This window comes from Trachurus japonicus, chromosome 17 (assembly GCF_045865225.1).
Source record: "Trachurus japonicus isolate A0001 chromosome 17, Traja_1.0".
NCBI lineage: Eukaryota > Metazoa > Chordata > Actinopteri > Carangiformes > Carangidae > Trachurus > Trachurus japonicus.
Genome location: NC_140923.1, coordinates 17,420,011 through 17,444,107, shown reverse-complemented (window position 1 = coordinate 17,444,107; position 24,097 = coordinate 17,420,011). Strand labels below are relative to the sequence as shown.

Genomic DNA, 24,097 nt, shown 5'->3' with positions numbered 1-24,097 from the left:
AAGCAAACAGTTTGGAGATTTAATCAAGCCGGTTAAGCAGTGCTACTAACACAACAAACAAGCTCCATCACTGATCCATAATGGAGAGATATCAAGCTTTTAGTACAGTAAATGTTTTGTTGATCATGAAAAAACTTTCGATTGATTCTACAAATTAAATGTTACATAAATGTTTTTTCTTTCATCGTGCCTTAGAGTAAGTAAATGAGTAAAACTGTTGTGCAATGCCTCTTATAGTATATGGTTGTAAGACCGCATCCAAAAAAAAACTGGAGGCATAGTTACTGTAACAATTGACAAACAACAACTCTAGTAAAGAGAACTAGAATACAACAATAATGTCATTCATCAAGATGTAATCAAAGTTAAGTTTTAAAAAAAAAAGCATATCCCTTGAGTTCATTGGCCTTGAAAACATCACGACTGGGAAACGCTTGAAACAAAATTAGGTGGGGTGAGTGAGAGACACAATAATAGTTTAAAAGGGCGTAACAGCATACACTTAGAAACAGCTCACTGCTGGCAGGCTTTTATATGTGTTGAACTCATTTGTACATATAAAACATAATGAAGTCTCTTTGAGGTCTCTCCACTGTAGTTGGACTGGCCGTCATGACAACTGGGGCTAATCCCAGCTGCCTGCAGCAACCGTGAACTGGTGTCAAATGCCCTGTTGTCCACTATCAAGACATCCATAAAGTTTTTTTTTTTTTTTTTTTTTTTTTAACGTAACCAGACACACTGGGTGCAGGCCAATCGGAGAAGATTGATCCAGGTCTAGATTTCATTCCCAGGCCATCTGTGCAGTCTCCGACACAATGTTGATGAGGCTCTTCGTCCTTGGCTGATCATAGCACGTCTTTTTAATTTTTGTTCTTCTGACCTTCATCTCTGTTGCTGTTCTTCTGCCATCACTGCATCTTGGCAATGGGATTACATTGTGGAATATATTCAGTCATCAAACTGTCACAAGTAGAGGTTTTTTTCATGCATTCATTCACCTTAACCTTTGGACACCTTCAGTTTTTCCTTTAGTGCCGTCTCAGAGCACTTGTAATTACACTTTTGATGTTGGTGTGAAAACCAAGGACTTGTAATTTAAAAAAAAAATGGCAATATGACATGAACTTGGCTATTAAATAACGAAGCACTTGTGAAAGTGATGTGATGTTTTTTTCCATCTTCTCTCACTTTGAGAACTGTTACATCTACTTGATGTTTTGCAGACACCTGATAATTATTGCCACCTCTATTCTACTGATTATACAAGATAACTGCATGACGCCTCCCACATGTCAGCTTGATGTTTTCTGCAGCTTTTATTCAGCTCTACCTGGCACTGAGTGATGTACTGTAAGAGCCTTCTGTGCTGTGCGTGATTTTCAAAGCTGCAGCTAATTCAGTGCTAAATAGACAACAATGGAGTTTCGCCTTTTTATTGTTACTAAGGTCATTATAAGTAGAATGGTGCACAGTGTGGGCAGATCTTCTGATCAGGAATAGTGAGTCAACGTTGTGGAAAGTCATCAACAGTGGTGGACATATTTTGTGAAGGTTTCCATCGGGCGCCATCGGACTGCTTCATTGTGCACAGATAGTTATGACACATTGAAAGAGCACTACAAGAAAAAGTGCACAAATGCCATTACCATGACAGTAGGCTCAGCCCTTGACATTTGAGGATAAAGCTTTTCTTTATGTTTCTGCAGACTGCTTTGTACTCAACAGTTGATGGTCAAATGCCACTGAACTGAACTGACAAGGAAGTCTGCAGTGTTTCCCTGTTTGTTTAAAAAAGCAGCTCCTACAGTACTCTAATTGTCATGTTACGACTTGATCTTGTAACGAGAGTCTACAGCACACACTAGCTGCTCTGTAGCTCTGTGAGCATGCTTCCATTCCCACAGGTGTTTAGTGCACCCATCATTTTAGTTTTTGTGTGTTACGGTGTCAGTAAGACAAGGAAAGTACTTTCTGGATGATTAAACAGCATCTCAAAACCTCCCTCCCACACACATTTTATACCGGAGTACCTTGTCTTCAACATCAAACAGGTATGCAGGGTTGAGGCTTCAAATGCTGTTCAACCATCTGATAAGCACTTTGGACTAGGGGTGTAAAGGTATACCGTACTTCGGTATACCGCGGTGTTGTAAAGCCACGGTGGTGATACCGTGAGATTTCCAAGCTCACGGTGACGGTAACGTTAATTAATTAATTATTTTAATATTATGCGGCGCTGCCGGCGCACTTACACGTCGGTAACTCAAAACATTTCACTCCACATTCACACGCAAGTCAGCTGGAAATAGCTCGCTCCTTCGTTGGTTTCTCTTTTTTTCCCTCTCACTGTGATGGTAATTAATTAATTATTTTAATATTATGCGGCGCCGGCGCAACTCCACACGTTGGGAACTCAAAACATTTCACTTCACATTCACATGCAAGTCGGCCGGAAATAGCTCGCTCCTTCGTTGGTTTCTCTTTTTTCCCCTCTCCGGAGCTCCCCCACAGTTCTGGCAGCCTGACCGGTCTCTCTGCACTGCGGCGCCGCGGAGCTCCAGGCCCCGGTCTTCCTGCTCCTCTTCCCCAGAGACAGCACCCTGTGGCCGGTCACCCAGCGCGAGGAGTCTCCCTGTAGCATGAGGCTGTGCTAACGGCTGCTAATGGCGGCGCTGCTCGTACCAGCGGTCGCCCGCCGCGGTCCCGTTGCCGGGGACGGTGACGACGGCAACTGGTATCGCCTCATTACCTTTTACAGTCTATGCTCATTACCGGCAGCTGGTGCACAGCGGCGGCATCGGGGCTGGCGCCGCTGCTATTAGTGGGCTAGCACCGAGCACAGCCTCATGCTACAGGGAGACTCTTAGCGCTGGGTGACCCAGGACAGGGTGCTGTGTCTGGGGAAGAGGAGCAGGAAGAGTCGGGGCCTGGAGCTCCGTGGCGCCGCGGTGCAGAGAGACCCGGTCAGGCTGCTGCAGCAGCGGTGCTGAGTTTATGTTGAACAGGTAATCTTTGGTTTTATTGTGGAAGTTGTGACTGTGAATATGACATTTTACTCCTCATTCAAAGCCGCGTTTGGTGTCTGCAGGCAACAGGCTTGTTGCTTGCTCCGCTCTGCTCTGTGAGGGGAGGGGAGGGGGGAGGGGGTGGGGGGGTGTGTGAGAAGTGCTTTTTTCAAATTTTTCTCATCCTCTTTCAAATCGTAGACCATAGCTTTACGTATAAACCAAATATAAGTTGTATTACTTTACATAAAGCATGTACTTTAATTTTAATACCGTCACCGTGAAATACCGCGGTATACTGTACTAATACCGTTACCGTACCGTACTGTAAAATCCCATACCGTTACACCCCTACTTTGGACACCTAAAAACACAGCTTTTTTGTTTAATTTCCTTAATAAAATCAAATAAGTTAGTCACAACCAGACAGAAGACAAGTCATTTTCTTTATTGTTGACATGAACGATTAATTGTCAAGGATTTCTTGTACAAATGTCAAGCAGTGATTCAGCTAATATGAATTTCTACAGGCACTCTACAATGGCTACATGTCTGTTTGCAAGATGATGCGTGATTGGCACCAACAAAATGGGTTAAAGGTTTGAATAATTCAATATAATGATACGTTATCACATCTGTTTAAAGGTTGAGTGACCCTGAGAGTTGGTCAAATATTCACTGCTTATTATTTTCATAGGAAATGGCTTATGCATCTATTGGCAGCTGTAATTTATGGCACAATAAGGTTAAAGAACTGAATAGCAGACATACAACACAATCACAATCTATACATTAATGTGGAACAGAAATTTACATATTATTCATGACTTTGGTTTGAATGGATGTACAGCACAGTACATTGCTTCAAGTGGATGTAATGCAGCACAATTAGCATACATTAAAAAGCAATATGCAGTCATTAGCATTGAATCAATGATGTCCCACTATGTTTTACAGCACTCAGTTTAAAATGGATTTGCAATGCAATTCAGACCTACATCATTCATAGCAAGCTGCTGACGCTGAGTGACATTTCTTTTTGTCATAAGAAGACAAATTATATCTTTTTTTAAATCAGATTATAGAAGTCTCATCATCTCTGATCGATTTGGGAGTTGATTTACAAAACCCTGTGGTGCTAGAGCTATGTTCGTCACTGTTAAGGTGGCCACAGCTAAAGACTCAACCGCTCATTAGCAAAATATATCCAAATGTTTTCTCAATTAATTACAGTCTTTGAGAACTGTACAGCTAAAGTGGGTAATTTTAGCCACCACATCCACGGTGGTTGTCCTCTCCTCTCTTTGATGTCATTCAGCTGGAGCACTGATGACCAACACGATCTACAATTCTTATTAGGGTTGTATTATCAAACTTTCTTTGGGTGAATAATTGGAGGTCTGATTTTCCATATCAGTGTGTAAATAGGCAGAAAATGGCCGTGGCTACAAGAAGTGGAGATGTGGCAGCCGATTCTGTCAACCGTGATGAGCTGTTTTCTACTCTGAAACAATAAAGGACAAGTTTTCCTTCAAAATATTCTCTCACAACAAGCCCCAAACCGTACGGGGTGAGGGTGTTTCTCCAAGGTGTTTCTCAGAGAAGATGTGACAACTGATTACAGTAAACAACACCTGTGTTTGTGTGCGCATGTTTCCACAGTTCTGACAGACTGTGTGTGCTATTGCATTGAATAAAGTGTGAATGTTTGTGTGTATGTGACATAAAAGAAGGTAAACACAGTCCATGGCTCACCGGTCGTAACCCCCACTTCAACCCGGCCCACACTCATCACATTTGGCAGCAATGGAGACTTCCATTCAGTCTTATGCAGGCTTTATGTACTTGTAGTTTGAGTCTTTTCAAAGAGAAAAACACATCTTAAAAACCCTGTGTTACCCTGAGCACACTGTCTCACAGTTGGTTGAATATGATTAAAGACACCTCAGAGGTATTTGAACTTTGTAACCTTGATGCCACTAGTGGTGTCGTGTTATGTTCAGGTGTTTGAGTTAGAGCCGCCTGTGAAAAGACGATGTTCACCATAAGCAGTCGAGATAGACACAATTTTGAAAGGTATAATTTGACATTTTGGTAAATGTGTTTATTTGGTCTGTTTCTGAGTGTCTGAAAAGTAGATCGATGCCACTCCCAGATATCAAAGAAGCCTGTGTTAAAGACTTGATATTGAAAATATGCCCAACAGTACCTCTGCAGTGCACTAATTAATTCACATGCAACCAAGAAAGTAAAAGTTGCACCTTCTCAAACAAGAGCCACATTAAACAAACTAGATTCAGGTTAAAGCAGAAGTAAGCGGAATATTTGTGTTAATATAAGTCTTAAATAGTTATATCTTCCGACAGCAATCACTTATATAGAGTGTTTGGTCTGAAACACGGGTCTGTCAGTCACTCTGCTCTGCTCTGAGCCGAAGAGAAAACTTTCCTTGTATCCTACAACCTTTATCCAATGAGGAGAGAGAACGGCATAAAGGGGCGGTCCTCTCTGTGTGCAGTCAAGTGATGCGCGTGAATGTGGTGACGTAGGGACGAGGGCGGGGACTGCTAACTCCATCGGCTGGCAAGAAGTTAGCCAAAACGAGCGGATCGCTTACTTCTGCTTTAAACATTGTGCTTTAGAAATGCTCCTATGGATCAGAAGCTGTTCCCTAAACATCGCCTGGCTCTGTCCTCATATTCGTGGTAATGATCTTCTCATCTAACTCTCAGCAAGACAGCGAGTAAACACATTACCAAAATGTGAAACGACTCCCTTTTCAAAACTACATTTAGAAACAAGCTGTTTCCCAAGATGACAGATGCTGAAAGAGTTTCCAACTGAATTAATGTCTTTCTCAACAGAGAGTGATACAATTGAATTTAAAAGGACTGTTCAAAGGCATCTACTCCAGAGATGTAACTCTCCGCTCAGTATGTGCATTCAGTGTTTGTTTCCAAATGCGGACGGTTCATGCCAAGACAGCAGACCTCGTCAGATCCGACAAGGCACCGGGACTCCTGTTTCTCTTGCATCATCAGATGACAACGACTGTGGTCTCCGCCAGGGTGGTTGGCAGCTCAGTGGATGACATGTTGTACTAACAACAGCTGGTTTTGGCAGTGGAAAAGGTAACACATGGTGCCAAACACAGTTACTGTCCATTTTTATTAGGAGTATGTTTCCCCTTATCAGTTTGATAGTTAATTACATTAATTAACATAAATAAAACGTGTCAGCCAAACTTAGTCTCAGTTATAGTCCATTTCAAATCAGTTGCACTCTCAAAATCATAGCTGTCACTTTCCATTATTGTCACTGTCGTCTTCCGGCGATTGCTGTAGATACAACTGTTAATCTCACTCTTCCCATATTTTGCTGTCGGATTCAGTTAACAGCAACATTATTATTGTTGCCTTCTTCTGCTGCGACAAACTTGATCTCAGCGTTGGCAGTCCTTGAAGCCATGCTGCTGTCTCTGACCTTGTGCTTGAACAGGAAGGGGAAGGTTTTCCTGAAGGACTTCTGGAAGCTGGCTCCCATGAAACCGTAAACGATGGGGTTGACCGAGGAGTTGGCGTAGGACATGCAGTTGGCCCACGTCTTGATCTTGTATGTGGCATAATTCGCGCGGTAGTTTGGATAGAAAGACTGGAAGAGGGCAAAGATTTGGATGGGACCCCAGCAGATGGCGAAGAGGAGGACGATCACCACCACCATCTTGGAGACTTTGCTTCTGATGCTAATAGTTCTCTCGGACAGAAGGTTGACCTACGGAGCAGACGAGTGGAGAGGAACTTATTGTCACAACACATAATGATAAAATAACTGATTCTTCTTACCACTTGGAGGCAGCATAAACAAGCTGTGAACACTTAAGTTGATAGGAAAAAGCAGACAGTTTCTCATTTACATGTCCGTCAGATACAAAACAACACAGCAATTATCATTCATTTGGAGTCATGTTTTTTTTTGTTTCCAACAGCTCTTGAGGGAAATTTCTGGCTCCTTAGTTGATAAATGCTTCACTATGTTCACCAGATGCTCGCTACAGTAACTGTGTCTGCCTTTTTGGTTTGGTGCTGTGCTTGAGGCATGCAGTGGGGTTTCACACTTTTATACAGAATACTCTGTCGTTGATATTGCCTAATAATGAAAATGCAAGTATCAAAAGCCATTCAAAGGGACCTGCATCCAAAACTTTTATTATCAAAACTAATAAGTGCTGAAAAGTGAGTGTTTATTGGACAGAAGCTTTTTTGGGGGGGAGTGCAAAGAGATGAAAGATGCTGAGAAGCGCCTCAGAACAATCAGAGAACCACAGAGTCGGCTTGTAATTTTCGGTGTTTTTGTCACTATGAGCAAAAACCTTTTCATTACATATAGCCATTTGATCCATTTTCTATTTTTTTCAAACTATTGATAAGAGCGAGTGCATAAAAACACACATTCAAACACATCCAACATTAAAAGCAAGCTAATACATGAAACAAATGGGGCCTATAGCAGTGTACAAAGACAAGACGACCTTGTTGGCTGTTAATTAGCGCACAGTTACTCTGTGCTTAGCCACTTAGTTGCAGTTGTATTGAAGTTGTTAAAGTTAACACCAGTTACATAAAAACACAGGACTAAATAAAACAAAGCATGTACCTGGTAGTTGTTATCTACAGGTTCCACAGTGGGTTGACCCACTCTCTTCACCATCAGAGTGTAGCAGAAAGAGATCGTGAGGACAGGCAGCAGGTAGGCAGCAATAAACTGGTAGAGGATAAAAGCCCTCTCATGTGTTTTAGAGGGAAATCTCTCCATGCAGTATTGCCTTGGACCGTACCAGTAACCATCCTCGATACGCTGGTACATCAGAATTGGGGTGGACAGGATGAAGGACCCTGAGGCGAAAAAAAGATTGTGTGAAAAATTCTGTTATTCGAAATGAAGTATTTATTTTACAATTGATTGGGCCAAATTATTCCTTTTCGCTAAGTCCTAATTATATCACTTAAAATTCTGTCAGAATAAGTGATGAGAGTATAATTGTGTTAAATAAAAACAGCAGGACAGACCGATCCAGATGCAGATGCTGACGATCATGGCCACTCTCGGGGTACGGTGGCGGAGAGATTTCAGAGGGTAGACTGTGACGTAACAGCGGTCTCCACTCATGGCAGTCAGAGTGATGCAGGTGGCTTGGACTGTCACCTGAGAAAGACAAGGAAACATGTGCACAATGTTCAGCTTTTTAACTTTGATTCTGTAAAGGGAGACGGCACAATGCAGGTTTAGATTATACTGTGTTAGTGTCAGATCTGATATTTTCTCAGGGTCACTGGATGATTTGAAGAGTTTGTTACAAACTGAGGAAGAAGAAATGCCCAGTAATAGGAAAAACATACAAAACAGCAGCTGCCTGACGTTTATAATGTATGTGTCATCCCCGATATTGTAAAACCAGATATTTCCATTTTCTATAGCAGTGATACTTAATTTGAAAGTATACTTTGAAATTTGACTGTGAATACATCTTCATGTATTCTTTATCTGTGTTGCATTAGCTTTGATATGTCTGTTGATATGAGGCAAGTATGGACACATTCATTCTTGCTGTGACTCGACCTAGTGTCTTGTGCTTCTAGTTTTGACTTGTTCACCCCTCATTATGAAGCAAAGGAGAAGTTCAAACTACTTTTTTGTCCTCAAGAAAGCAGCTTCATCCCAGACTTGTTTTTGCTAATGAGTTCTCGTGTTATTAATCTGAAGGGGTTTTTCCAGGGAGGAAACATACAGAGGACCAGGAAGATGAGGGGCTGCATTTGTGATGATTATTTTTAATTAGCACATGAACAAATTATTTAATTTAGTTTTTAATGGGGTTCAATGATGCTTGGTTCAAATCAACTCCGGCACATCAGAAGACAGCTAATTCAAGGCCAAATGTAGATTTCACGTCACAGCAGGAATGTTTTGACATTATTGTCAGTTTGACTCTGTCAGATCTCTCTTTATTTCATCCTCTCCAGTTAATTATATTGTGCTCACTTCAAAAACATGGGCCGCTGAAGGCTATTCTGTTTCACACTGTACGTACCTAAACTAATCCATATTTCTTTGAAATATGTGCAGCAGGGTGAGAAATAAGGGGTCAGAAGTTCTCACTGAGCTTTTTTCCAAATGGGATCTAATTTTGTCCCTCTTTTGTCTCCATATATACCTTGTTCTCTCTCTCTCTCGCTCTCTTACGTGCAGCTATGAATCCAGCAACCATGGCCTCCAGAGGTTTAGAGCAACGCATCAAGGTTTCAAAGGATATGATGAGAGAGAAAGAAAAGGGTCGTGTTGAGTTCAGTGTTGTGGCCACTGAGGAAAATGGTAGCGCAGCCAGTCCGTCAATTTTTAATATAGCTGGTACATTAAGACCACACTGCCTTTATGTCTTCTTTGGGCATAATGTCTATGTAAGTGAATATGACTGGACATCAGAAAGAGGCTATATTTAGATCATAAGCTGAACAGTGGAGTCAATGGGAAATTATCTTAATTTCATATTTCATTATCTCAGTGACACAGGGAAAGACTGACTTGTGTTTTATAAAAACATGATGTCATATTGCATATTCATAAAAAAAAATAGGGCATAAATAATTGTATCCTTGGAGGAGTGAGCATGAAAGTACAAAATTATGACTTCATTTCTTCAGGTTTTATTCGGTTTCAAGTACCGTAGTACAGTTTCCCCTCTCTCCCTTAAAGAAACATTTAAATAATGCGTTTGGAGTGACATAAATAATACATACATTAAGACATTCATCTGTTCAGTAGGTATGAACAAGTTTTCATTCACAATGTTTCATGATCAATAGATAGCAGTGAATGTTACAGAAGATCAAAGTCTTGGTTAAGGCTAGTGAAGTCACAATATGCTATACACTTCTAGGTATGTAAGATAAGAAGGTCTATATCCAACTTTTAATGCAAATTTTAGTTCATAAATTATTTTCTTGATGAAAAATAAATGTTATTAACTAGACAAAGAACCATTATGATAATTTTTCAAACAGTTATGCAAAAAATATTTGCTTGTTTTAGCTTCACAGATCAGTTGATAAGTTGATATATATAGTAAATATGCAATTGAAAATAAATGGAAAAATTATCTGATGAAAGTGTCATTTTCTTTTTCTACCTTTTGACATTTCATGACAGACCGAACAATAAATTGAGGAAATTAACGATAAAACAGTAATGGCAGCCCTAATGCAGTGAAACAGCGAGTCTGGCTCTGTCCGAAGGTAACGAAAACAAATCACCTACTCATGTTCACTGATTTATTATATCACCAACTGATATGTTATGACAGTTTGTGATTGTGAAGAGAGTTTACTGTGCTGCCACCGTCTCTATGTTTGATTTTGTGATAATGGGAACTCCTCCAGAGACAAAATCAAAGCAGAGATGGGCGCCCTGCTTTCAAAGGGACATACAGTATGAGCTGTCGTCTCAGTGCAGCTTTTGAATGAGTAATAAACATGAAAAACAACATGCTGGTATTTTTCTCTCCTGCTTTGGAGATGGTACACGTGTTAAAAGCTGACAGGAACTGCAGAGTCTGGTCATAATTCTTTCTCTGGTCCCTTTTCATTTCATGTGCAAATGTGATTCTTTGTGAAAATGAAAATTGGGATTATAACTCTACGATCATGCAATCTCGACAGAACGGCTTATCAGCGATGTTGCTGGAAACAAGATTAGTGAGAGCGGCCTAAGGCTTTGATTGGTGATAGAATAATTGATTAGCGTGGCTGGCTGGTAGTCTGTCCTATTAAAGGGACAAAACATTGTCCTAATTGTGCACAAATAAGTATTTCCTTTTTGAAGTCTTCTGCCCCGGTCTCCATCCAGCCACCAGATGTTCTCACACCCCCTGGGCTCCACACACCTTCTTCACCAGATGTTTCCCCCTTCCCCAATCAGCTCCTTGTTATGTTCACCATCCATCCTCCTCCAGTCAAAAGCCAGATTGTTGTGTATCAGTCATGGGTGCTGTGGGCTTTTGTGTTTGCCATCTTGAGACCTGTTCGGTGAGTGATTTTGATCTCTTCCATCGAGATGACTAAAACCGTTCCTGTTCCTGCATGTGGCTTCTCCTTCCTGTTGTGTTTTATAAACCAGGACATCATTTTTCATAAGACACACACACACACACACACACACACACACACACACACCTCCTTAGATGCCAAGATCAGCTGTAATCACATAAATGTGATAATGCTGCTCTGTCTGACCCTGCTGTATGCTGATGCTATTAGGTCTGATGGTTACAGTATGCTCCTTGCATTACTTATCAATATTTCTCTTTTATGGCAGTTTTTACTTTAATTGTGTACAGTGCAGCTGCTGAACAGCAGTTTCCCAGCAGGGAACCGGGGGATCAGAGTTTCAAACAGCATTTTCTGAGTATAATTTAACTGATGATGGATGTCTGATGATTGATGCAAACATGACTCACTTCACCCGCTGTTCACCTCTTGTTGTTTTTGTTGAACTGTGTAAATCTGGAGAGCACTCTCAGTTCAACAGTCCATATATATTAAAAGGAATATTGACTAATAACCTCAGGCTGACATAGATGGAGCGGTCAGTTCCTGCAGTCTCATTATTCTCATTAAAAACCCTCAAACATCTCCTTGCTCTCAGGTACATGTGATAATAAATGGTAGAAGATTTCTTTTTTCAGTGACTGATGATGGACAAAACACGTTCATTACTGCTTTTTCCATTTTCCTTTTTCCATTTTCGTAAGAAAAGCTTAAAACTCAGTCTTCATTTCAGAATGGACAACCAACTCATCTCCATGTTCAGATGGAGAAGAATAAACTAAATCACACCAAATGCTTTTAGCCTCTCTGCCTGCCTGTGTTCCCGGCCTGTGTCACAGACTGACATCATAGTCTTTTATGCTAAAATCATCCTGTTATGCTCAAATTACCCGTCTGGACTGCACTCCCCCTCTTAGTTTCATAACGAATGAGGAACGTTTTTAACCCAATCTCCATTCGAAATTATAAGAATTAATTAAACATACTGCACATTTTAATCAAGCTCAGTTTCCCAAGTGAAAGGCATTTATTATTTATTATCTTATTTAGCAGTGGTTTGTATTTTTGCATTACTTGAGAAGTTGTTTATTAACTCTCCTCTGCTTTTAGTGACAGTGTGGCCTTTCCATGCTATTTGGCTCTGGGTGCTCAATGAACATATTTATGGAGCAGCTAGCTGTTATTAGCACTTTGCAAAGCACAATTACAGTGTACTGTTACAGAAAGCATGGCAATTTAAAATCTGAGTATAACACCTACAGTACATACAGTTTTACTCTGCATTTAAGGAGGTTTAAGTTGACATTCAGGGTGTGACCTGGAGAGGAAGTGTAGTCATGAAATAGCTTAAATTACCGAGTGCAGAGAGTAGGTTTATGTCACTACCAATGTGCTAATAGCAGAAAAACATTGTTTTATAAGCTGCTTATATGTAAACCTTTTAGCAGTTTCAGCAGCTGACTTCTTGCTTCTGGCTAAAATGGCAGGATGTTGTTAAAGCTGAAGGGATCCATCTTTTTTTGGATTCACAATGGATGGTCTGACTGTGTGTAACGATGAAGTCCCAGAGAGTCACACCCCTTCAGCACTCGCCTGTGTCCAGCTGCAGTCTCTGATAATAAATCCACTGTACACTTCCTGCTCAGTACTAAGAAAAACAAACGGACAAAATTACAGACTAGTTGGGGAACACAGTGGAGCATTTGGCCACTATTTTATTTTTAGGCTCCCTGTGTGGCTGTTTATAGGGCTCAAAATCCTCAAGCGAAAATCTAGTGAACTGAAACACAATAAAACATAAGCTGATACAGTACACCTAATATAAGGGATGAATTAACCAATATTTTATATCAATATAGGATCAGATGGATTCATGTATGTAAGAGCCCACAGAGAATTACAACCAGGTTTTCTCTAAATTCTCATTGTTTTGGTCTTATAGTCTGCAACTGCACTGTTTGTGATTAGTTTGGTTTTAAAGCAGAGCAGCAGGTGGTGATTACTGGGAAAACACTATGCTAGACTTGATAGATGAAGACTGAGGAGCAGAAAGAAAAAATGACAGACTAGACATGGTGGAGATTTTAGCCATAGTTGCAGGCATTTGCCTCAGGAGTTGGTAGACTCAAGCAGATTCAAAAGAAGATTGCACATCTGCATTATGGCCAGAAACACAGCACAGAACAACACTTCTAATGAATAATAGTGTTGTTTTCAGAGGCCAAAATAAGCACACACATAGTATAAGAAAAATCTATTATTGCCATGCTTTGAGATGGTGCTCCACAGTTCTTCGGGCAGTTAATACTCGGAGAAGTCATTGTTGTGGGCTATTTCCTTCATTGTGCAGTCACCAATAGACGAGGTAAAACTGGAGAGGCATATAGTCTGAGTGGCACACGGCCTTGTGGTGTCTGCTTTTCTCCAGTGCAAATCAATTCTGTCACTACCTGCAAATCAGAGCCACTTAAAAACCATGATACAAAACAGAGTGGCTGCGAGAAAGGACATGAGAAAGCAGCAGTTAAATGATGTTAGCTTATCCTTTTATTTACATGTTTTGATTGAATTTTTCTTTCTTTCCCTTACAAACAAACAATCCAAGCTATAGGTATAGCTGACCAAGAAGAAGCCTTCAGGAAAAACTGCTTCACGGCTTCGAACGTCACAAGGTAAGAAACCTGTTTCAAGTGTGAGAAAAGCTCTGCAGATGGATCAAGACATCATTGAGCCCTTGAAACCCCTGCAATCATCAGGGACACAGGAAACAGAGCTCTTTGAAATGTTTCCAACATGTTACGTAATCTGTAAACAGGGTTTGAAAATGCACCATGTGCTGCGTTCCTTTGAAGGGTCGCAGTGCAAATAAAAAATGTTGTGATTCACTACATACATACATTGATATCTAATGTTCCTTTTTAGCCTGGTGCTGGTTAAGTCTTGATGCAGATGGTGGTACATTCAGTTGGCAGTATATTATCAGCACCCAGTGTTTAAACTAATTCAGTCTAATTCAACAGGCTTGTAATGAACCCCCATTCATTTCAGCTTTTGTTGTAATTTTGTAAAGCAGATGTTGAGTGAACTGTGTTGTATGTTTACATTGACTGTATTAGTCTAATGTGTAGCTGCACCATGTCTTTTCTTTTCTTTTCTTTCATATTAGTTGCTGCATGGACATCCTCTTTGTACTTTCAGTTGTATATTTTTAGTAAACCAGCTGTCAGCTGTGTATCTTAAATCTTTTCACTGGCTCAGCAGGTATTTTCTAGCTCCGAGAAGTAAATTACTTTTATTTGAAACTCTCTATGACATAAAGCGGAGGTATGATATCGGGAACACATCTGGCTGCTCATGTGATTTAGATGTTTGATCGTGTCAAAGCCCTTAATTGCATTGCTCTGCAGAAAATGTATTACATTTTAGAGCAAACATGAAATGTTTTGCTCCTCTGTATCTTTTTAGAAGGCAAAAGTGAAATCACACCTCTGTGGATGAGGAAGCAGCTGAAGAAGAACTCAATTTTGATTGATGAGATAGAAAAAAAAGCAGGAGTCAATGTTTTTTTTTACCTGTTGTAGAAAGGCGACAAATTTGCACATGAAATTGCCAAAGATCCATCCAGGGAGAGGGTAGAGGGTGGCAGTGAAGGGGACGCAGCACACCAAGAAGATGATGTCAGTGGCAGCCAGGTTTGCTGCACAGGGAGAAAAACAGTAGTGTAAGTGAGCATGCACAGGGTTTTATTGTTGCATGACAAAGGAGTGGGCTAAATGTCACATTGATTATTTAATGATTTCAGAAGAAAAAAGACAGAGAGAAAAATCCACTGTCCCACCATTCACCTCAGTAATAACCAGTGAATCCACTATTATCCTTAATTAAGTTATTGATCAAGGAATTATGCCCCAAATTTCCTCCACCTTGTCAAAATTGAGCATTCACATGGTTCTCTTAGTCTTCTATGATATTAATGTGAGCTATTACAGTTAGTTGAACAAAAAAACTACAAAACATATTGAAGCTGTAGGAAACTGGGTCGGGTATTTTATATGACATTTTACACACCAGCCAATTAATCAATATAATAATTAGCAACTTAATTAATAATGAAAATAGGCTGCAGCCCTTTATCATACCAACTGATTGTAAGTGTGTCTGAATGTACAGTACTGATTGGTACACAGTCCAACAATAACCCCATATTACAATTCGGTATAATAACACAGTTTATCTTAATCAACTCAGACTCACATTGTAGATTGTAACTGAATAACATGTACTAAACACTAAATGAATATTTAAATGTCTCCTTCTGGTGATAGTGAAGGCACCATCATGCACTTTTCATCCAATGTGTCACCAGGAGCTAATAGAACAACAAGCAGCAGCATCTCCGCTCTAATAAAATCCAGTGTAGATATTATATATAGTATATACCCTGAAGGTTGAAATGTTCAGAAAGACCCACTCAAGGATTTCATCCATTTTTATTTAGTGTCTCAGTCTAAAATTAGAGGTCAGAGAGTTAGGAAGGTGAACGTGGTGTTTGCTTTATGAGATGCTGTAGGCAGCTGCCGAATGACTGACAGCCGTACACCAACACACTCACTGTGTAAACACATATGAAATGCTTTGATTTGAACTCACAGATATCTTTATGCGAATGCACACAAATATTCATGTTGAGATAGATCCTGCAAGCAGAGGCTGCCGATGATAACCTTGGGGGAATCTGTTCTGGCTTTCCCTTTTCTCCCTCTGTACAATCTATCATTCTGACAGATATGCCGAATGCTATCTGCTGTTTGCTTTACTTGTTGATCCAATCGCATTATAGTAGCCGGACCATTACACTGAAAGGGTGACCAGATGGTGCAGGAGCTAATCTAATGTTGCTGAATATTAAACGGTTTCAATTCTGGAGCCTTGAGATTCTATCGAAGGAAGATCAAATTCTTGTCACATCCACGGTGTCCAACACACGACACACATGCAGGAAATGGAAAAAAAGGCCAAATTTTCATATTCACATACCAGCTCATTTACATACATGTGCATTATGTATTGGCCATGCATTTCCTTTTCTGTGTTTTTGTTGTTTTAATTCTTGTTCTCTGTGCCCTCAACCTCTGTCAATCGGTCATCTCTGCAATTCTCCCCAAGTGACAGTTGGCGTCACAGCTCTATCAGACTTCAGCAACAAAAATCAATCACCCAGGTTTCAGGTCTGTGTGCGCTGAATGCCAGATGAGATATAAGACAAGTGCATGATTGATGCACTCCTTTGATTTCTCTTGTTTTACTGATACACAGAAGATTACTGAAGTCCTCCTGGTGAATATGGTAGAGGAAAGAAACATGTAAATATTTACTTTATCTTCCACACAGATGGAAATGAAAAGAGAGTGCAGATGAAATCAGATCTGTGAAGCGATGAAAAGACTGTAATGTTTCTTTAATTACAATGAGACACAAACATATATGCTTATTTCCATCACATTTTCTACACAGCATTTCAGCCTGGAAGTCTTTACATCAGACCATTGTGTTGCTCCTACTTTCTTTCCAAGTGGAGAATAAGCAACATTGTTTATCTCCTTGAACTAGCTCCTAATGTTCACGTAACACACATGGGATGGAAACACACATTTATTTTCATTTTGCTAGAAATTCTGCTAAACCCATCATTCCATGTTGAGTCATTTTCTTCTGAAAGTAAATGGGGAATCTGAAAACAACCCTTACCATACCATCTGCATTTTTTTTAAATGTAATTTTATTGTTGATAACTTTAATTTTATGAATCCTTCTCAGTATGAAATACAGGATAGCCAAACATTTGCAAATAAGCACATACAAGTGACAAATGTAGAAAATACACTAATAATTCAAAAAGTAATGCAGCAAAGTCTCCAAAACATCTCCATGCAGACTGTCATCACATCTGCTTTAACTATTTTAGTTTTCTTTTTCCTTCAAGGTGAACTATCTCATTCTCAAAAACAATTACCACCCCACTTGCGATTCAGGACACATCTCGACACCTGCCTCCTCCTCTAACCTGTAATCAACATGGACATTCTTGAACATAGCTCCGTGCTAAATGGGCAAATGAAGAGTGAGTGAGTGAAATTGCAATGAGCTTCCTCACGAACGCTGGAGGGTCTTTTGAACCCACTATCGGGATGCAACGAGGTGGTGCAGGACAGATGAAAGAGACATACATCAAATTATTATAAGACTTGACACCCTCGGAGTACATGATGTACATGATAGCCCAGGACGTCCTGTGTGTGAACCTGTTTTTGCATCTTTTCCTGTGACAGAACAGCCAGAGATTGAAAGATGCAACCTTGCATACATGAGTTTTTGATCTTACTCACCTATGTAGAAATTAGTTGCAGTCCTCATCTGCCTGTGTTTGGAAATGACATATATAACCAGAGAGTTGCCCACGAGTCCGACCAGCATGATGAGGGAGAAGAAGAGGGGGACCAGCCAGGCATCTGTGAGGAAGGGGTGCTGCTCTCCTTCCTCCTCTTCGTCGTCGTCCCTGCGTCTTCCCAGAGAGAGGTTCACCTGGGAGCCGTTGATCCAGAGCTGCTCCGTTGAGTTCCACGGCTCTTCGGAGGAGAACATTTCGACGGGACTGGAGGGATAATTGTGACAGCGGGTGCGAGGGGATAAGAGCTGAGGAGAGTGGGGTGTGAAAGAGAGATAGAGGAAGGGATGGCAATTAGGAGAGAGAGTGTGCAGTGTGAGTTCTGTCTGACCTTAGGCTAAAGAAAGGGGAGTAAGGTGGATAGTGTGAAATGAAAAAAAAAAAACATGAGAGCAAAGCAGAGGAAAGTGAAATAGTGAGGAAGTCAGATAAGAAATGAGTGTCTGAAGATAAAGTGAATTTGGGAGGGAAGTAGGGGCAAAGTGACAGTAGGAGAGTGAATGAGAAGATGGAGCGACTAAAGATTCAGAGGGAAAAGGGAAAGTTGCGGAGCCGTGTTCATTTCATGGCAGAAACACAAAGCAGGAACATAAAGGGCACGTTGGTGTGCTCATGTGAGGAGGACCCAGAAGAGGAGAAAACGAGTCTGTTCTTCAGATCAGCTTGGATGAAAACAGCCAACTCTGCTGCCACCTGCGAGCTCAGCAAGCCTGCGGGCATCTCACGGGATCTGTTCATGAGGAGCAGAGTTCATGCTCCGAGGCAGACAGACGTTTTCCTTCTGTGTGTTCAAATTCACCAGCGTAAACAATCCACTTTACTTCAACAGCTTCTCTGTCCTTGAGTTTGCTTTCACTGCTTGTTCCAGCGCCCGTAGATAAATTCCAACATTTTTTCTTCTTTTTTTTTCACACTCTTTAAATCTTCCAATCAATGATTTTTTGCTCTGGTGAAAAGAAGACTTGAAGACAACGGCACGTTTGTGTAGGAGTCGATGTTTTGCCCTAACCTTGACAAAAGTATGCCTGCTTTGTGTTATCCATTGTTCACCGGCCAGGCAAGGCTGAGTCGACTGTTGTTTCAGGGGATTCAGCCTCGACTCTGCTCGAGCAGAGAGCAGAGTGAAGGAGATGCTCACAGCTTTATAGTTAGAGCAAGCGCAGGGACACACAAACGCAGCGGGAGGAGGAGGAGGTGCGCGCACACAACACACACACACACACATACACTCACAGTCACAGTGAGTCTGGATTCATGTAGGATTCAGGGATAAAAGTCAGGGTCTCCTAGCAACGTTATCCCTCAATTCATCTTTTTGTAACCGTTTGCCCAAAAAAAACAGTCGATTTCCTCACTCTGTATCCCAGGGAGTTACAGTAATGTAACCCCTGAAGCTAATGCAGATAACACCGACAGTGTCATTGTCAGGTTAAATATCAGGTTGTCAGGTTAAATCAATGTAGTGAAATAAAGGTTCTTTTCCAAAACATAATTACTGGTATGTAATATTAAAGGGATAGTTCAACATTTTGGCAAATTGGCCCATTGCCATAATTAATGTTACCTTTAATTGTCAGTGCAAGCTATTTTTAAAACGGTGGAGCAGAGCCGCGAACTGCTCAGAGGTACACTATGGAGGCTCATGGGATTTCTTGGTTTACCTCATCAAACTCATCAAATACACAATCCAACAACTCCAAAACGCTCTGGTGGACAAGTTGTGACCACGCTATGAGATAATAACGGAACATTACGAGACAGAGTTGTTTTAGAGGCTAATTCATGCAGAACAGCTGATGCACGTTCCCGTTGGGGTCAGTTTTTCGGCAAGCAGTCTCTGTATTTGCCTCGAAAACAACTCTGTCTCGTAACATTCTGTTATTATCTCATAGCGTGGTGAATGTGCAGGTCACAACTTGTCCACCAGAGCGTTTTGGAGTTGTTGGATTGTGTATTTGATGAGAAAATCCCAAGAAATCCCATGAGCCTCCGTAGCGTAGCTCTGAGCAGCTCGCGGCTCTGCTCCACTGTTCTAAAAATAGCTTACACCGACAATTAAAGGTAACGAACCTACTCCTAAAACTATAGGGATTATGGCAATGGGCCAGAACTATCTCTTTAATACACCAACTCACATATCTTGGGCAACTGAAGAGTCCTTTAGTTTTATTTAGAAGTGGGACACTAAAGTGTGTAGCTGTAAGGATTGTGAGTTACTTTCAAAATCATCTGCCAAATGAATGTGATGCCTTGTCATATCATATCCCATTTTCAATAAAGGTTTAGTCAACAACATGTTGGATCTAATAAAGACCATTACTGTGAATAAAAAAGGGTGGTCAGCATTAAAAGAGCATTCGTTTTCAATGAAGCTTTTCTACACAAGAAAGAAATCGAGTGCAATTCATTTACGCGTGATTTTGTGTTTCTGCTAAAAAATAAAAAAAATTAAAAAAAACTAAGCCAGAGAGAGATTGCTGTCTGTTGCGAGAGTGAGAAGAAGAAGAAGTTTTTCTTTATTGCGGCCACCCACTCTCCCCGAGAGAGCCAGAGACGGTGTGGCCTTGGGCTCAGCCAGTTGCATGGCCTTCGCCTGGCCCCACTCTCCCCGAGAGAGCCGGGGGCAGCGTGGCTTGGCCATGCGCACATGTAATTACACAGAACTAATACATCTATTACACAGGAATGGCCTAAAACATGATTTGCATTAGGGGGAATAAACTTAACAGATCCAAACTGTGTTTATTACAATGATTTGATGGAATAGTAACAGTATTGAACAGTGAACCATCAGCTTCTTTACTTCCTTTACTTCCTCTGGACACTCTCCCATGCACCATAGCCACATCAGATACTAGGGGTTCACTATATACAGCAGCTGACTACAAATCCGATACAATGAAGGTTGACTTTGCAAAGGGTCAAGAAACAGAACGACAAGCCAACTTTGACTTTTTCCATGACGATCTCTCCACACTCAAACAAAAGACTGATGTCCTTTATCGCAACAAGTTTGTTATAGCAAAGTTGAATATAATTATTGTGTTTTTTTCCTTTTGCCAATGTGTCACTCCAACAAAAGAGTTTGTTTTAAACATCCTGTTTACATAGAAAAACACTGGAGTGGCAGTTATCCATTGTGTGGACAATGAGACCAGACAATCATGAGTGAAGTGGAGCCTCTTGTGAGATGAGGTGGGTGTTATTCAACAACTGTTCACCAGTAATAACTTACACTGCATGACAGAGAAGAACAAGATGAATATACACATACGTTATTCAGAAATCCATCAATATGCCTTCCTATTATATAAATATACAAACAATACATTTTCCAGCATTTCTCTTGGTAACGCGCCATTGTTATAAAATCACAGCTAAACTGTAGCTATTTCACTGGTACAGTGGAAAACCATTCACACAAATTGTAACTTGCTGACGTTCAAGATTGCAGAGTAAACAGACAGTTTATTGATAGGATAGATATTTGTTATTAACCTTTATTTTACCAGGCAAATTGCTTGAGATAAAAAAAATCTCTTTTACAAGCATGGCCTGGCCAAGAAAGCAGCAACATATTTGGAGTGTTGTCCTGTATGTCTGTGGATATGATTGGAAAGAGATGCAAATGCTGTTATCCTCCTAAAGGTGCATTTACACTGACATAAGAGAGAAAGATTTGATTTCTTGGAGGCTGAACATTTGCACATCACATGAAGCAATAACCCTCAAAAAACATGAATGCTCTTTTGAACAAAAAACGCATCACAGGAGGAAGCAGTTGGAGGATGACGTAAAACGCCTCTAACCTTGTAGAAAAATTATTTGATTTTACCCACGAACAACATGGCATTGCAGCATAAAAGACACAGTTCTGTCAGTGAAAATGAGGAGACAAAAGTCCATCCGGCTGCAGACCATTCATTCAGAATATCATGAGACCTTGTGGGTTGTAGCATGTGCAGGTGTGAGAAGGGATTTAGTTACAACCGCTGAAATACAAAATGCTTCACTGGATTGTTTTTTTTATGGTATTATTTAACATTAAATTATTATTAATCTTGCTTCATATCAACTACATATGAAAATAATCAACTGTTTTACCATATCAGCTTTAAGGTTAGGCACCGTAAGCAGCATTCTGGTTATAGTTTTCTCTGCTGCCCCCTAGTGGCCACAAATTAGTTAATGCAGCTTTAATGCTGAGGATTAAATCTGAGATTTAGATCAGGGGTTCTCAATTAGTCTCATTCTGGGACCCACATTTTCCCATGGTCATTAAGTCGCGACACACTTTTATAGAATTCAAACCAAGAATTTTTTTTTAAAGCCTTTAAAAACTCATTTTGCTCTTTATTGAGCAAAGTGCATTTCAGGGCACATGAATGAAACTGAGGAGGACCATGACAACTGTATGTACGTAAGTGAATAAAAAAATATCAAACTGCACAAAATGGAGACCAATAAAACCATATATTTGACTTCTAATGCATCTCTGCATTCAGAGCATATTCACAAAAGTGAATGAATATCATATTGCACAAAATAAAGACCCACAAAACAAAACAAGATCCACTGCATTGAGGCCACATTAATAAGAAACTGATATCTTTGCATTCAGAGCAAATAATAAGAAACTGAGGAGGACCATTACAACTGCATGTGTTCACGTGTCTCGTGTGCCTTTCAAAATAAGTTATTTTTCAAAATAAAAGACATGTCCAACATCAGATGTGCATTAAATATTATTTACTTTTTTGACCAGCTGTCCGCGACCCATCCAGAACAGGTCCGCGACCCACTTTTGGGTCCCGACCCACCAGTTGAGAACCACTGATTTAGATCATTTACATCATATACAAACCCAAAGTCTGATGGGAGTATACATGGATAAACTATTACTGTGAATAATAGTAATGATCATTTCTGCTACTGTCTATTGCAGTAAATGGTCAGAAGATCAGACAGGTTGTTGATGTGAACAGTTTTTTCTAATCTGTTTTTATAGGCAACAGGATGACTTCTCAATTTTGGGGAATCTAATACATGAGTCCCCAGCACATGTTTGTGGGTTCACATCCCTATGCACAAATAATTTGTGTTTTGGTTTGGGCAGAAATGTTTCTCCTAATTTATTCTCTTGAAATACAATTACAAGCCTCACTGGCTTGTTAGAAAATAGGGTAGAGGAGATAGTGAAGGAGAGGAGTAGGGGTGAGAATGACAATGAAACAGAATGCAAACAAGCTAACTTGGTCTGTATTTGAAAGTGGATAATTTAAAAATATACAGATAAAGCTCAAAAGCTTCACTGCTCCACTGCAAATAGTGAGACGGAGCAGGGAATAGAGAGGAACAGCTGGGTGTTAATCACGTCACTGCAGGCGATAAGTTGCTGCCAACTGTGTGTTCTGGCTATCTGCCTCTGGAACCGGAGCAAACCGACCAGATCGATTAGTAGGCGACTCTCCTCCATCAACACTAATACTTTTCAATTTTAAAACAGATCACTTTTCTTTGTTTACCGTGTTAGATCCAGAGTTTTTAAGCCCTTTAAATGGAGAGTGTTGAAAACACCGCTGACTTGTTATAGTTTGGAAACTCTGGGGTTGTGTTGTAGTCTAAACAAGGAGAACACTGACTACTTTAGACTTTATACTTTGAGCAAAGAAATCTCTAGTGTTATGTTTGACTACTGCCGTTCCTCACTCATAGTAGTTCCTGCAACCGACTGCAAAGTGGCCAATCTGCTTCCTGTTGAGAATAGTGCGCACAAAACCACCAAGTATACAGAATGGGAATGGTTATGTGCATTTTCAGGCATGTTGGTGTGGATTTGGAGAGACGACTCGTCTGACTGGATCATTTTCATTTTAAAACACTATTTTAAAAGAACATATTAACCTTGTCATAGTCTCAGACCCAACAGAGGGTGCTTTTAGACAGACACGGTTCTGACTCTGACTCTGAACTTTGGTGCTTTCTGGTGTAGCAGCCCACATTCGCACCAGTGTAAGTGGAACCAAAGTAGTTTTTTTTTTTTTTGCTGTCTCTGTAATCGTTCTTAAGTTTTTTGAGTTTATTAATTATTTACTCTGCCTACGGTTTGAGTGAACCCAGCCTTGGCCATCCCTTCCCCAAGTTCAAAGATAAGAATACTTTACTCTTTTAAGCCCCAAAGGGAAATTCATACAACTTGTTCTTTCTTGTTTTGCTTTCTAGCTTTTCTTGAAATTCTGCAGATGCCCAAATCACCACCAAACATTTTGTTTCTTCAGCAGACCACTGCAAATTATTTTTCTTCAGATCGTCAGTCGCTCATCTTCACAGCCTATACGACATGCCCACTGATGATGTCACGGTCGCGGGGAAGAACCAATTATTTTTTGGTTCCCTTCAGAACTGCCATTGTCAGGTTCTGAACCTGAAGAGAGAGCCATGCTGGTGTGAAGCCCCTTATGTGAGTTGTTTTCTTAGGAGTAGTCCAAATGTTTCATATTCTCTGTCCACACCAAAATTGGGATGCTGACATTTTCACATGTATC

General features: G+C 40.4%; 1 protein-coding gene across 1 annotated transcript; it reads right to left on the bottom strand.

Annotated features, from left to right (window-relative positions):
• Positions 1–6,235: 6,235 nt before the first annotated feature.
• kiss1ra (KISS1 receptor a) lies at positions 6,236–17,856 on the bottom strand. Its single transcript, XM_085803664.1, has 5 exons — positions 17,494–17,856; positions 14,680–14,804; positions 8,075–8,210; positions 7,662–7,900; positions 6,236–6,779 (listed from the first exon to the last, which is right to left on the bottom strand). The coding sequence occupies exons 1-5, from the start codon at positions 17,747–17,749 to the stop codon at positions 6,396–6,398; spliced, it is 1,140 nt and encodes a 379-aa protein (XP_085659790.1). The 5' UTR covers positions 17,750–17,856; the 3' UTR covers positions 6,236–6,395.
• Positions 17,857–24,097: the final 6,241 nt, after the last annotated feature.